The sequence below is a fragment of the Triplophysa dalaica genome, chromosome 2 (genome assembly GCF_015846415.1).
Source record: "Triplophysa dalaica isolate WHDGS20190420 chromosome 2, ASM1584641v1, whole genome shotgun sequence".
In the NCBI taxonomy this organism is placed as follows: Eukaryota; Metazoa; Chordata; class Actinopteri; order Cypriniformes; family Nemacheilidae; genus Triplophysa; species Triplophysa dalaica.
The window spans coordinates 21,116,521-21,131,242 of record NC_079543.1 but is presented as its reverse complement, the minus strand read 5'-3'; the positions used below and the strand labels follow the sequence as shown (position 1 = coordinate 21,131,242).

Genomic DNA, 14,722 nt, shown 5'->3' with positions numbered 1-14,722 from the left:
TTTGTGACTCCCACCTATAGAAAGCAATGTAATGTTCTGCAATTTGAAGATGAGCGGATGTCCTAGGCTAGTCGAACGACTGGAGGGTGAGTTATTCATGGCAGAATTTTCATTAAATGTCATTTTTTGTATTTTTCTGAGAAGTAAATACACTATATTTCTGAGGAGTAAATAAAAGTTTCTCAGTAATATAGAAATATATACCTTCTTATTTTTAAGTTTGAGAGAAGTATAGCCTACTAGTACACTTGAACAACATTTTATTTGTTCAAAAATAAAGCTCCAGATGAAAGGATTGACAAAGAGGCATACTGACTAGTCGAAAAGAAATGAAAGTGTTCCCTTGTGTCTGGTTGGGAACATCTGAGGTAATGCAATAGGATTCTGCGGTAATGATAGTTAGGGATAGTGAAGTTGCACCTGAGTAGCAGTGCGTAATAGAATTAGCATTAGCATGCTGGTTGTTGTTGGAGGCGTCTGCATGGTGGTGTTGCTGTTGTAAGGAGGCACATTGGTGGGCTCCATGATAAGGCTGGTGGACATGAGACGAGGAGGGGGAGCCAGACCCTCTATGGACCCGCAAAGAGGAGCTACGCTTGGGCACGTCTGGTAGCAACTCTGCCAGTAGCCGGCGCAGTATGTTATCATCTGGCAGTCTTGCTGGACCCTGCCCCTTTTCTGCCCTTAAGTGGTCATATATGTCCTGCAGCGCTGCATCTAATGCCTCGTAAATTGCAGCTTTGGATTTTGGCCGTCCACCTCTGCAGTTTCGTCGCTGCGTGGGCGGGGAGCCTCGTTTCCGGCGGAAAGGCACGGGGCTGACCAGGAAGGCAAGTTTGGAGAGGCCCGACTCACCGGGCGACTGCTGGCCTAATGGAGGTGTACCAGGCTGGGAGTCTTGCCGAGCCCTTTCCTGTTGGCGCTCATGCTTTAACATGGTAGTGAATCGAGTATACGAAGCTGGACAGCGACCCTTACAGGAGCTGATGAGGTGGCGATGTTGGTAACCTTGACTCTGACCCACGCTCTGGTGCATGTGATGGTGACGGTGGAAGTGATGCCCATGGTGATGATGTCCATGATGGTGATGTTGGCCAGAACCGTAAAAGCTCTCTGATGAGGTGAGGGAGCAATGGTCCAGGTCGCTCTCACTGCACAATGAAGATCCTTCTATGTGAATGTCACTCATTTCGGAAGCACATGCATCCTGCTCGCTGTCTGAGTAATCATGATGCTGGATCTTTCTGTGAACCGGCACCAGGATATTGCTTTCAGGTCCCGCTCTTGGCTTCCCCTTTAGGGGACTTTGTGCCTTTTCTGGACTGTCCTCCTCTTCCAAAAGCGATTCTACAGAGAAGCGTCGCTTTGGACAGCTGCTGGCTCTCGAGGACCCTGGAGTGGTGGTGCCTGAAGGGGCATTGTCATCACCAAGATCGGGCATGGATTTTGATTTCTGGATAAGCTGCTCATATGCTGATATCCGGTTGGGTACCATTTGTCGTGGCACCTCGTGACCTAAAGATGCCCAGCCATGAAGGTTGTGCCTTTGCTGCTGCTGTTGGCGTTCCAATTCAAGAATTCGTGCACGTACAGAACGAATCACCTCGGAGGGCAAGAGATGCTCCCGGTCAATGTGGTGCATCTTCTTGTAAAGCTGAAGGAAACCTGGACTATCATGCGGCATCTTATGTCTGTGATGTCGGCGACCCCTGGGTGAGGAGGTAAGACTTTGTACTTGAGGCTGCTGTGTGGCATCTTCATCAAGCAATGAACCAGCACTCTCAGAGCGAATGGTAGTCACAGAGTTTGACGTTCTCCCATCGTTGCTAGCAGCATGTCCATCAGACAGCAGATCATCACAACTGCGTGATTTCAGCCGTGGTGATGAAGGGGTCAAGGCGGATTCGTCATCAACGCTGCTCCAAGTCTCTGCAGTTTCATTTCGGCTTGTATGCCATCCATTCTTAAAGCAGATGGAGCGCTTGGAGCTACGCCAGGTTGGTGTGGAGATAGTGAGGGAATCTGTGGAGAGATGGGAGGATGGATGCTCCATACCTGGAGAGCTCATACAGGAAGAGAGCGACTCGCTAGCGTGTCCAGCTGTGAATCAAAACAACATCCATTGCAGCATGACAAAGAGGAGACAGGAAAGCTGGTTAGTGAGATTATCTGACAGAAAGTGAAAAAAAGAGAAAACAGATAACAGTGAAGATGACAGTTAGTAAGAAAGGGTCAGTGTACGAGAGAACGTGAGTATCACATTACTATGTCCGTTCACTATGTCTATTACACCGAAAGAAAAGTCCTTTCGGTTTCTGGCGTAAATCAAACCGAACAGAATTGATGTATAAACCACTCGACCAGAAATGAGCAACAATACAAAATTAGTGGTTCTGCAGAAAATAATGTTGAAGAGGCCATAAGGCATAGCTATAAAATCATTAATCCAAAAAGATTAGATCAGTCTGTCTGTGCCATTTATTTGCGAGCGTCATTTTGCAAGCAAGAATTTACCTTTGGCTCTGGATGGTGATGAGGGGGATGAGCGTATGGTGGTCTTCTTCAGTGTCTGTGCTTTATAAGAGTCCACTGGGCGGGCATTCTCCTCACTTCCTGTGTTGGCTTGAGTGACAGATGGCTCTGACTTTCGTCTTTTCCTGTAGTCGCTTGCAGAACTACAAATCCGAGAACAACGTTGAAGATAAATAAACAAAGCAAATCCTTGTTTTTCACTTCAATCATTAGAATATTATATATATATATTTATAAAACAATATTGCCCTGAAATATAATAATTTCTAAACATCACTTCAGAATATAAAAATGAACCAGTTTATGGCAAACCTTTATATGTTTTATTAAAGAAAATCTAATTCAAGTAAATTTTTAACTGATACAGTAATTTGATGACTGGATCCAAAACAAAAAAACAACAGCTACAGTCAACATAATCACCTAGTACATATTCGGGTTAATGTCAAGACTTCCCTATAACAATATTGTTGTGACCTAAATTATTTAAAAGGTTTTTTCTTTAATATTGTCAATTTTTGTGTTTACTTTTTTAAACAATAAATCAAACTCAAAATAGTGAGACAGAAAAATACAGCTTGTAACCATTGCAGCTCTTAAAACAAGTCTTTAAACGGGTTATATTATCTTCTGAGGAAAATTAACAATTAATCAATAATAATTGTTTTTAATATCACAATAATTGTCAATAGTGGCATATTGTGACAACCCTTGTAAATACAATGACAATTCCTTGACTATGACTGCAGTGTCCACTACCCATTATAAAGATCTGAGACTTCTTATGCCACCTAATATATAGACAGCATATGTCATAAAAGCAAAAGAAAAAAATATGAGGTAGAGATGATGAGATTGAAGCACACATACAAATGCCAGTGTGAGAATGTGAAGTGGACACAACAATACACACACATGCACACACCAATACAAAGTAGCAGGTCTTTTATGTACATTAATACATTACATTACACTGTGGATGGTCAGCTTGTGCCCTCCAATGGATAACCAATAAAAATCTCTCATGGAATGAAACAGCAGGCCAATAACCCAAGAGGATCTTACCTTGAAGGTCTCTCAGGCCGTTCCGAAGGTGAGAAATAAAGTGATGACTGAAAGAGAGAAGATAACAAAAGGGTTGAGTGAGATCCATGGGAACAAAGAAGCAAAACGTTACTCTCCCATCCTGCGCCACGCTCAAAACCTTCCCCCCGCATGCGCAAAGACAGCCGTGACTGACAAGTGTTCCACGTCTCTCTACACCACCTTGAAGGACTGTGAAAATGAACCGGGACCTCCTGCAAGAATGATAGAGAAATGGGGCCCCACAATATCTAACTTGAAGACCAACAAAAGCAAGAGAACAAAACAGTACAGAGGCAGCACATGGTAGCCGGTCAAGAGGCCTGGGTCTATTATGCGGTTCACATGCACCACGCCTCCTTTCCTTCGACACAGCCAGGGGTGAATTACAACAAATCGGAACACAATACAGCAGCCTGCTCTGTTTATTCTGGCTCATCCATGTGCGACTTTGATCGGATACAAAGATAGAATGGCAATAGTGACAACAACATTTTGAATACTGATCACAGGTCAGATAGAAAGCTTTAAAAAGTCAGTAAAATGGAAGGGCATGTCTGTTTTGCTTCAGACATAAAACAGTGAAAAGTCTTATAAAAGCTTTAAAAAAATCCTTCTCAAATGCAATATAGTAAATAATAGTTCACATATTCAGATATTCTTCAATCAACCCATTCAAATGAACACCTTGTCGATAAAATAACGTCAACATTACAATGTAAAGACAAATAGATAAAAGAAAAGATCAAAACTGTAAAAGAAATCAAATATGACAGCAAATAAGAGAATGCAAAATAACTTATGCAGGGGTTGATTTTGCCATAACAACCGACTGGATGTATGCAAACTTTCCAAAGTATTGAATCGCAAGCTTCACTCACACACGCTTATTCACACATACAGAAAATAAGAAAAGTGTAAATAAGAAGATACGTAAAAAATTGAGGCCTACTCAAGAAAATCTGATTTAGAGTTTCCCAAATCATAATACTAAGCATAAGGGTATGCAGGAATGAGAGATGAATAGTAAATAAGAAAAAAACCGAGGCAAAAGATAACAGTAGAACAGCAAACTCTATGGAAAGGTCGGTGGATGGTCAGGAGGTACATTTACCTGCGCCACAGCACGTGTGGAGGAGTCAGGATTATAATCCAACCTCTTTTTAGGAGGCTAGAAGCCCCCCACCAAAAGGAACAGCAGAGAGGTGGAGAGGAGTGAAGATGAGGTGGATAGGTGGAGAAGCAGGTGCATTCAGGGGGAAAAGGACACATGTGGAGAGAGTGACAAAGTTAGAATATGGAGAAACCGAGAGATCAAACAAAAGACACACAAATAGTGCTAAGGCAAAGCGTGAACAATTGAGACCCACATCTTGGTAAATTTCAAAGAAAGTTGCCACATGTGGTTCACTTACCTTTCACAAAAATGAAAAAATAAAAACGCTGATGTGGAAACTGCATTCGCAGTCTGGAAGGGGGATTTTATGTTAGATCTCAGATATTCCACTTGTTTACACAAGGTGGCAGCAAATTTAAGCAGTAAACAAGTCTGCAAGTGTGTTTATAGCTGGAGAAACTGTGCTTAGTACTTGATTTATGAGTTTACAGTCAGCCCAAAAATGTTTTTTCACACATAAGCCACGCATAAAATGCATGAAATTCCTTGCATAGACAGAGAAAATATAAACAGTGTTACCTGCACCAAATCTCGAAACCAACTTAATTTTTCCCATTTACTTTTATTTCCATTACCAAAATCAGCTTTATTGGATGTGTGAATTTAGGTTTACAGAGGCGCTCTAAATTTGACATTTAAAATCTTACTTCTTTCAGTAAAATGTTTTGCTTAAAGTTATTTTCAAGAAATGCTATTTAATGTTGCGTTGAGTTTTATTTAAAGTAAGGAGATTCATGTATTTTTGAGCTGTGGTTGAGGTGGGTAAATCTTTCAGGGCCCACTGTTTTATCCAACGTCTATAAAAAACATATATAAATATTTCTTATAGACAGCACAGTTTTGCAGCTGTGCAAGCAGGCTTACTGCGTGATATCCCAAGGAATTCATTTAATGTCTGATTATAAGGCAACATATGGATGTTTTTACTCCGAAAAACAGAGAACCAGCACAAATAATGTTAACCTTCGTTTAGTTTTGAGAACAAAGTGTGACTGGTGTACTTGGGGTATTAGCCTTGGGGTTAGACATCAGACATATGATTTGTGTCTGATGTCTCACCCGGTGTCACAAGCATTGTTATTGTGCAAGTTAAAAGGCCCTGGTACACTTCAAGCCAAATTGAAGAACAAACCAATTTGATGTCATTTAGAACAACAAAAGGCCAAAATAAACCTATTCACTTTCTTCCAACACTAAGAGTGGAACCTTGCTGTGATTATATCAGGGCCTTTAAGGTGATGTGAAATGCCATTTTTCTTTTATCAGTGTTCAAAGGAGAGCTTTAAAGCCAGTGTACACAACTCTACACCTCAAGTAAAAACTACACACACACATATGCTTGTCACAACACCCTGACGTGTGTTCGTGACAAGGAGATTACGGCCTACAGCATGCCAGCCTGCTGCACCCTCACTCAACTTACCGGTCTTCCAAACTCCAGCTCGGAAAAGAATTTAAACCAAGGCTCGTTCTCTAAATCTATGTCATCTGGATTTAAATCAAACGTCTGGAGCAAGAAGCAACATAGAAGAGAGGTACACAGAGAAAATAAGAAAGGAAAAGAATGAGAGAAAAGATGGGTTAGGAAAAGCACAATTTGCTGCACAGCATGATGGGTAAAGAATGGCAGGAGAAAGTCGGTGTGGGTACTGAACGCAATCTCACACACATACACAGTAAATCAATATGATGCAAAACATAACAAATAATACTTATAGCAATTAATTATTGTATTGTGCTTATAACTGTCCACCAGAGGGCGACATGCTGCCTTTTGCAACCATGTATCTCTGTCTCTTACTTTCGTCCTAAAAACATGTTTGCGCATGCTGCGAAAACTTCCCACTCGCTTTGCCACCTGGGGCATCTAACATTGCCAGATCAACTGTGTTTCTGCTGATGGCAGAGGTATGATTCAGCTTCCTGACATTTCCATTCCGTTGTTCCAGACCACTTTGTCAGATACCCTTCCAGCATTTTGCATCTGCATTGCAAAACAGCATCAAGTTCAACAACCGCCTTTAAACGAAGAAAGAATTATAACATTATTTTTCACTTTGTTCTTTGGCTTTTGAAAGGGTGTGGCAGAAATTTATTGAGGAGAGTGATGAAACAGATCACGTTTCAGGATTCAGACCTGGTTATTGTATCACAAGCACAAACATCTGCCAGGGCTTTACATTACAGAATTGTCTATGCTTCTACAAGACTAGTATGGATTTCTATTTGCCCCTCCAACATATTCACAACAAATATGATAAATATTAATATATTTTGTGTCAAAAAAAAGTGCTTAACTGTGTACAGTAACTTATAAATACAAACAACCACAACTGATTCCCAAAAAATATAAAGTATGTCCAGCAGTTGAGTGCATGTATTTTAAAGGGATAGAAAAATTCTGTCATCATTTATCCACCCTCATGTGCTACAAAACTTGTATATGACTCATTGTCTGTCTAACACAAAATAAGATATTTTGAGAAATGTCTCAGGGGTTTTATGTCCATACAATGGAAGTCAATGGGGTTGTTTGGTTCTTTAAAATATGTTGTGTTCTGCAGAAAAAAAAAGAGTCATATACAGGTTTTAAATGAAATGAGGATGAATAAACAATGTCAGAATTTGTATTATTGGGGTAAACCATCCCTTTACGGTGTAATAAAGACATGAATGAATATTCAGCATATAGTAACAATTTGTTTTTGTAAACTGCCTTCTACAAAAAACATATCAAACGACAGAAAAGTAAGTCTGTTTCAACAGCACATTGCTCAGCAAGATCCTGGGAACAGTGTCAAAAGCTAACGTTCCATTATTTGGTCAAATGGTCCATGACAATGAGAAGAGAAAACCTAGTCAGGAATCTGCAGGCCAGAAAATTGCAGTTTGGCCATTGTAAAAGCAGTGAATCAGGCCTGAGACATAAATCTGAATCGATATCCCTCTGTATTATGAACAATTAAATAAAGAGTTGTGTATGATTAAATGACAAAATATGTAGTGGACTGTGAAGAACAACAGCCTTCGGGTCTACAACACAAAGACAAGTTTCTGGGCCACAATCTCTGGGCTAAAAAATAATTTAAAGTTTAATTTAAAATCTGCTGACACCGTAACTGAATCTACAAAGCCTAGTATGTTAAGATGACTGACCCTGTGTGCTTGATTCTGAAATTGAATAGACGGAAACAATGTTTCAATAAATAACACTGAATTATTATTATAACATGAAAGAAAAGTGCCTGTTGACCTTAGGAAGTTCACACATTGTGAGGCTTCCAAATTCAATAAAATGTATGATTTATAATCTCTGAAACGATAAAATTGAATAAGATCACTCACAGGCCTCTCCTGCTCAAGGATGGATGATTTTCCAGGCTCGTAATCAAAGATGCTCCGCGGTTCTGCACGGTATTTCCGTGTGTCCACTTTCCGTTCCGGTGGGCCCCATTCGTTTCTGAAGAGATTCCCAATTCAGAGCGACATCGAAACAAATCTGTAGTCGGATGCCTAGACAACAGAACGTGTAATGGGTTTCTTACGGGTCATGCGAAAGCTCTCTTTCCCTGTCCATGTCTCGTGAGCGGAGCTGAAGGAGGGAGGGCATCGGAGGGGGTGGCGGGGGCACCGGGGACGGCGAGAGCTCACGTTGAGCGGCACAATCCGGGTCTGATGTATTTCTGGAGAGAGGCCGGTAGGTGTGTGTTCGAGGTGGAGGATGGGCATGAACATCGGGGTAGTTGTCTATGAAAGAAACATGAATATCATCAATATGAGCGGTTAATGAAACAATCTGTTTAGGACTCCGTAGAGAAGAAAAATGCAAGTGAAATGCTAGATTCTGATTGGTAAAAATGTATATAATTTTTCAATATTACAATCTTTTTTAATGTATTTTTGTATATTTAATGCGCATTGAATCAAAACAGCAATGGCAAACACAGGGATACACAAACTAACAGGTTTAACAAGACACACCTGGAAACATTTAAGGTTGGGAATTGCAAAAGAACTACAAAGACCAACATTACAACGTAAGCATAATATAGAACACAAGTTTCAAAATAAAAGTCATGAAAACAACTGCTAAACTGTCCCTTCACTGTCCCTGTCCCTGACATTTCACATCCTTTGTTTATTGCAATAGACTAGCCGATTAAATGACATCTCTAGACTTGTCACGGAGATTTTGCTGGTTATTTCTAACAGCTGAAATGCTGACACAATGCTTTCATACATTCTGAACAATGAAATTTGTATGACACAACATAAATAAGACAGTTACATTTATTTCTCCAGACCATTCTTTCTCACATAATTCAATAATTTCAGTTCAAAAATATACAGTTATTACTTAATTCACTAAGAAGACAAGTAATAAGATGGAGAACATCCAGTCATTAGTCATTGTCCGTTTCATAGGAGCCCCACACTTTTTTCACATTTATTTTAGAATACATTTTTGACTTATCACCTATTCAATCTATATTACGCTATTCAAACGTTCTTTAAACTCTTTGACATTATGCAACAATGCATACATGGATCATCTTATAACACACTGTTACATTTAAAGCAGATATACCCTGATGGTTGTTTTTTTGCCATACTCACCATTGTTTATGAGCGCATATGATGCATTATATGTGTCTGCGTAGTCATCATCTAAAAAACACACAGCATTAAACACATGTACAGATAAAATAAAATAAAATACTACATATAGGCATACTACACATAGTAAATAAAATGGATACTGAAGCCTGCTTATGTTGTGTGTACACATCAACTCTGTCATATCATACACACCTGCTTTATGAACCATATGGATCTGTTTGAACATAGTCTTGTACCAGTCCTTGGGTCTGTCCACGGTCTAAATAGAAGCACAAACACACAGGCAAGGAAAAAGAGATGCCTTGTCAGTTCGTTGCTTGACCAAACAAATATTTAACAGCGTTTGTCATCACCTGACAACCATCAAAGTCACAATAATGCACAGACACAGAGAGGAGAGAGAGAACGAGAAAGAGAGTATCATAGTAACCTGCTTTGAAAAAGACAGGAATGTTCTCCTCTCACACACAAACAAACACACACACACACACACACAATCACAGACAATCTGAATTGCTCAGAGCTCAAAAGCATTCCTCCAACCACAATGAGAAAATCAAATGTCAAAAGAACCCCAACACAAATCAAGTACATCCGCCTGAAAAACACATTATTAATGGTTTATCCCTATTTTTCCAGAAATGATCAATAACATCTAAAGAGGGCACTGAAGGGTTGTTTTTCCCTAAACATGGACTTAAACATTGATAAGCGACAGTAAATTTGGTTTGTGCGACACACAACATTCAACATTACATTTTTTCACAAATACAACTATTTTAAATGGTCGCCTAAATCTTGTCGCACAGCAACTTTGCATTGCTTGGAAATTTGTTGCGTTATACAGGACACTGTGTAATGCTTATTACTTTTGTTGTTTGTTTACAAAAGTTATCATCACTCCTGACTAGCAAATATGTTTGATATTCAGTTTGTAGCACTTAAAAACAGTCAAACATGAATCTGATACAGCAAATATAGACATTAAAAACACCTTAATTTATCAATAATTAATTTATTCAATCTCCTCTCCCTGAAAACACCTGGATATCACTCACCGTACGGATGGCGATGGGAATACCTGACTCGTCAACTGGCCCAATGCCTTCGTAATGGGGAGCTTTTATGATGGACACCTTCTTCTCCTCCTCTGAGAAACTAGCAATGGGCACAGAACTAGTGACCACTGTCTGACCAGACACCACAGTCTCTCGCCTCACTGTCTCTGAGCCCTCTGAGAGAGAGAGAGAGAGAGAGAGAGAGAGAAAGAGAGAGAGAGAGAGATTGGCAATCTACATGTGTGTCTGTCTGTCACATCGCTTGTGCATTTACAATAGACACTCGGATTGAGGCAAGAACACGGAACACAGACAAATAATTTTGTTCATTTCTGCAAATGCTTCAACAATTAACAATAAGCACACAGTAGGAATAAGGAGAGGGGGCTGGTTGGGGTTTAAAGAAGGATTATAAAATAGATTATAAGATTAAAAGAGAAAGAGTAAAAAAGAAAAGAAAAGAAAATAATAGACATGTTTCAGCATAGCAGGTGCTGCACATTTTCATAAAAGTACTGACATGGCACAGTGCTCTTACTCTGACTAAGCATTAAGACACAGCATAAATAGGACAGCTACATTCATTTCTTATATATATTTGCACATTTTATCAAAGAAATGTGCAGATGTAATACTAAGACTAAAGATTTGTCAGCATGTTTATTTAAATGACTGCAACAGTAGACAGACAAAGGTTTTAGCCTTTCCTCAAATCTATCTTGTTCGAATATCGATCGCTCCGGTCTGGCTTAATGGCTGTAAATGCATCATATCCTGAGGACTGAACTGTGCAGCGAGCTGCCAATACCAGCATCCTAACAAGAACTGTTCATCAAAAATCCATTAAATCAGAGCACTAAAACTGGACGCGGTCAAAAGAAAGACAGAGAGAAAACTGAAGCTTGGGAAAACATGATGTGCCCTGTGTTTATAAAGCTTTATAATCACATCAGATATGTACATTTGCAAGAGGCAGTAAAGTGAGCAGTCCAAGTGGGGTAAGGGTACAGTACATTTACCAATTCACACAGAATCCATAAAATGTATAATTTTTCAAAAAGATATTCATAGAGGCAGTATCATTAAAAGATTAAAAACTGTTTATTTAAAAAAACCTGATTTGCTTACTGAAGCTGTGTGAGACTGCTCCACTCACCTGAACTCCTTCCCTGTCGGACCTTTACCAGACCTGGGCTAAAGTTTGGGGGAGGCGGGGGGCACGCAGGTGGAGAGAAGGGCCTCTGAGAGTGAGAGCTGCCATTCATTGTCATCTGACCCTTAACAATTTATAAGAGAAGGAATTGTAGGAAGTGCAGTTTTGTGGATTCATTTCAAGTCAAACAGCTTTGAATGTTTATGGAACGTGGAACAACAAGATGTTAGAAGTATGAGCAAACAGCACATGACTGTACTATACATACACAGACACTGAATGTGCTTAACAGACATGGTTACAGAAAAGTAATCATCATTATTTATAGTAACAAAAGTTAACAGATGTTGGTGCATCTGTAATAATGATGTTGGTTTAAACTGTTAGATCACATAACAACAACAAATGAACATTTAGGAGTGAAGATATAAATACTGGACAATCTTGGCAAGTGTGTTAACACAGGAAATAACTCAGGCAATACCTATCATGGTAATTTCTAACAAACATTAATTGCTTTATTTTAAGGGTCTAACGCGCAGGGCGCAAGTGGGCATGTCCGAATCCACTTTTGCTAGTTTAAGGATGTGAAAGATGGGCCCTGTTCCAAATGGCGAACTTCATGTGGACTTGCGGTCTCATGGACTTATATTGCGTTTGCTCACCAGGGTCTCCCGTTCAATCTTTTTAGCGCTCAGAAGTCTGCTCAAGAGCGCCTCCTTTGTGCCCTCGATGCGTTCTTCAGCAAAGCCTGTTTTGGTGACACCAGCTGTCTCCCAATTCGGAACCTGCGTGCTTCGAAGGCTGCATTTCAAAACCGATTGCCTCACAGCAGTGCGAATAAAAGCTGGAAGGGCTGTCAAATTTTGAAGGCTGCTTCAAAGGCAGCCTCAAATGCGACCTTGTTTCCGCATACTGACAAGGCTACAACGAATGGATTCTTAACAGCCTCGGCTATCCCGAGATTCATTTTGCGGATGTAACGGTTGCATATTGTTAAATACTCATTCGAAACTTCAGTTAAATAAATGTATGTAATCTGCAGAAAAATACCAAAATATACATAAGCAGTTGCATTACAAACATAAGTATTAGAAAAGTACTGCTATCTCTTTCCGTCGTGATGACCTCAAGTCTGTCCCAAAATGAACTCCCATGTACCCTTGTGGACTCGTGCCTAGTGCCCTATACTGTAGGTCTGTACTTCATGACGTCATCAAGTGTGGACTCGCAGGAGGTCCACTAGACCTCCAGACGCATGGTGTTAAAATGTTGTCCTTATTCTCTTAATGAGTCATGGGTGTGTGTTGGGCAAAAAGTAAACCAATCAGAGTCTCATATCCCATTCCCTTTAAGAGCCAGTTAAGCTCGTGCCATGGTAGATTCGCTATTTACATGGCGGAATTTGCAAGAGCTAGGACTTGACGCTTGTCCAGAGAGGAAACACATCTGCTTGTCTGTGATTATAAAGTGCGCGAGCAGACCATCTACAGGACAAGCCAGATTTTTTATCTATATGCACAATAATAATCTTTTAGGTGAGAATCCCACTGTGTGTAATAAGCAGAATGTACGCACACTGTGCACCCACATATAGGCACAACTACTCATGCGCTCTATTAAAATATATATATTACACCTTTAGACCAGCTTTCAGGTGGTCAATGGCGCAACCTTCTTTTGCTATTTATAGAGCGCGTTATTAATGTGCTAACTATTTCAGTTGCCTCAAAATATCAACGTACCAACAATGCGCCTGCACACAGCTCATTTTCAGACCAGCCATTTGTGAGCACACAAATGGACGCATTTCTGAGTTTTAAAACATTTAAATCATACGCTATTTAAATAACGTGCCGCAGGATGTGAAAATGAAAACTGCATCGGGCCTGGTATCGCATTGCGCCTAGTGTAATAGAGCACAAGATGTGAGAGTGATAAGGTCAACAAGAAAGAAAATAAATATTGACTCTATTCACTTTATTTATTCACATTGCTGAGCTTAAAAAGACATTTATGCCTGGTTTCACAGACAAGGCTTAAGTCCCAAAGTAATATTAATTTTGACCTGCCTGAACTGAAAATTACCTGCCCTGACATATCTTAAAATATCTCAGAGACATTGTTTTGTCTCAAGATGCAAACCAGTAATGTTTTTTCCCACGTTTAAGTGCCTTAAACATCCTAATTTACCCAAGGTAAGCTAAGCCTTGTCTGTGAAACCAGGCCTTAGCATCTTTCAAAATGCAACGGTGCCACCCCTAAAACAATTTTCCAAGCCTTCTTGTTTTAGGATGACCGTGAAGAGTAATCTATTAGTTTATAAAAAGTATCACCAATATGATACATCAAGGTATAAATATGACAATTTTAGAACCAAAAATGTAATAAAAAATATGCTCTCCACAACTGACTGTAAAACTTGCTTTCAGGTCCTGAGAACTTGAAATACGACACGTTATGCAAATGGATCGAGTTGTGAATGTCATCTCATATTGAATTCAAATGGGAAACAACATTAAAAGCACACAATGTAAAACTCCATACATAGAACACAGAGTTAAACAATAGGACTAAATACTGAAAGCTGACATATTAATGGTAGTGACAAAGTCAGACACGGAATGTTATTGAAAGACTAGTAAGGACACAAACAGGCGACTCAAATGTGACATCAGACTGAGGTAAGCATTGTCAGTTGAGCGTGATAGTTACGTTAGTGCCTGTGTCAGCTGATGGGGCGGTAGGGTTGGGAACCTCATCGAGGGCATTGGAGGCGAGGCTGAGTGTGGGGGACGGGGTGGGTGTGGCCATGGGGGAGGAGTCCAAGCCGCAGATCTGCAGCTCCTCCAGGCCAACCGTGGATGATGAATAATGACTCAGCGCAGATACGGTTACTGGCGATGCGATAGGAGAGGCCGACATTAGTCCGGAACGTTCCAGAGGAGTGTAGGGCGTAGGCGAGAGGGCTTTGGGCAATAGCCCGGACAGGAAGTCAGGGGAGTCCCGGTTACAGGGTGACCGACAGGCCACTGGGTCAGGGGAGGACGCTCCAGAGGAGAGTGGTCTGGTTCCCCTTCTAACTGGGGAGAACTCACG

General features: G+C 40.3%; 1 protein-coding gene across 10 annotated transcripts in view; it reads right to left on the bottom strand.

Annotated features, from left to right (window-relative positions):
* sorbs2a (sorbin and SH3 domain containing 2a) overlaps positions 1-14,722 on the bottom strand; it is a 50,953-nt gene that overhangs the window by 10,106 nt on the left and 26,125 nt on the right. For 6 of the 10 annotated variants that reach the window (XM_056763587.1, XM_056763586.1, XM_056763589.1 and 3 more), the window contains 12 exons: positions 14,339-14,722; positions 11,627-11,747; positions 10,471-10,646; positions 9,605-9,671; positions 9,410-9,460; positions 8,338-8,539; positions 8,138-8,252; positions 6,216-6,299; positions 4,730-4,786; positions 3,598-3,644; positions 2,515-2,675; positions 421-2,100 (listed from right to left, as the gene is read on the bottom strand). In XM_056763587.1, coding sequence (XP_056619565.1) covers positions 421-2,100; positions 2,515-2,675; positions 3,598-3,644; positions 4,730-4,786; positions 6,216-6,299; positions 8,138-8,252; positions 8,338-8,539; positions 9,410-9,460; positions 9,605-9,671; positions 10,471-10,646; positions 11,627-11,747; positions 14,339-14,722 — 3,145 coding nt within the window. The remainder of the gene's footprint in view (positions 1-420; positions 2,101-2,514; positions 2,676-3,597; positions 3,645-4,729; positions 4,787-6,215; positions 6,300-8,137; positions 8,253-8,337; positions 8,540-9,409; positions 9,461-9,604; positions 9,672-10,470; positions 10,647-11,626; positions 11,748-14,338) is intronic. The other 4 variants (XM_056763593.1, XM_056763595.1, XM_056763591.1 and 1 more) reach the window with 2 other exon arrangements.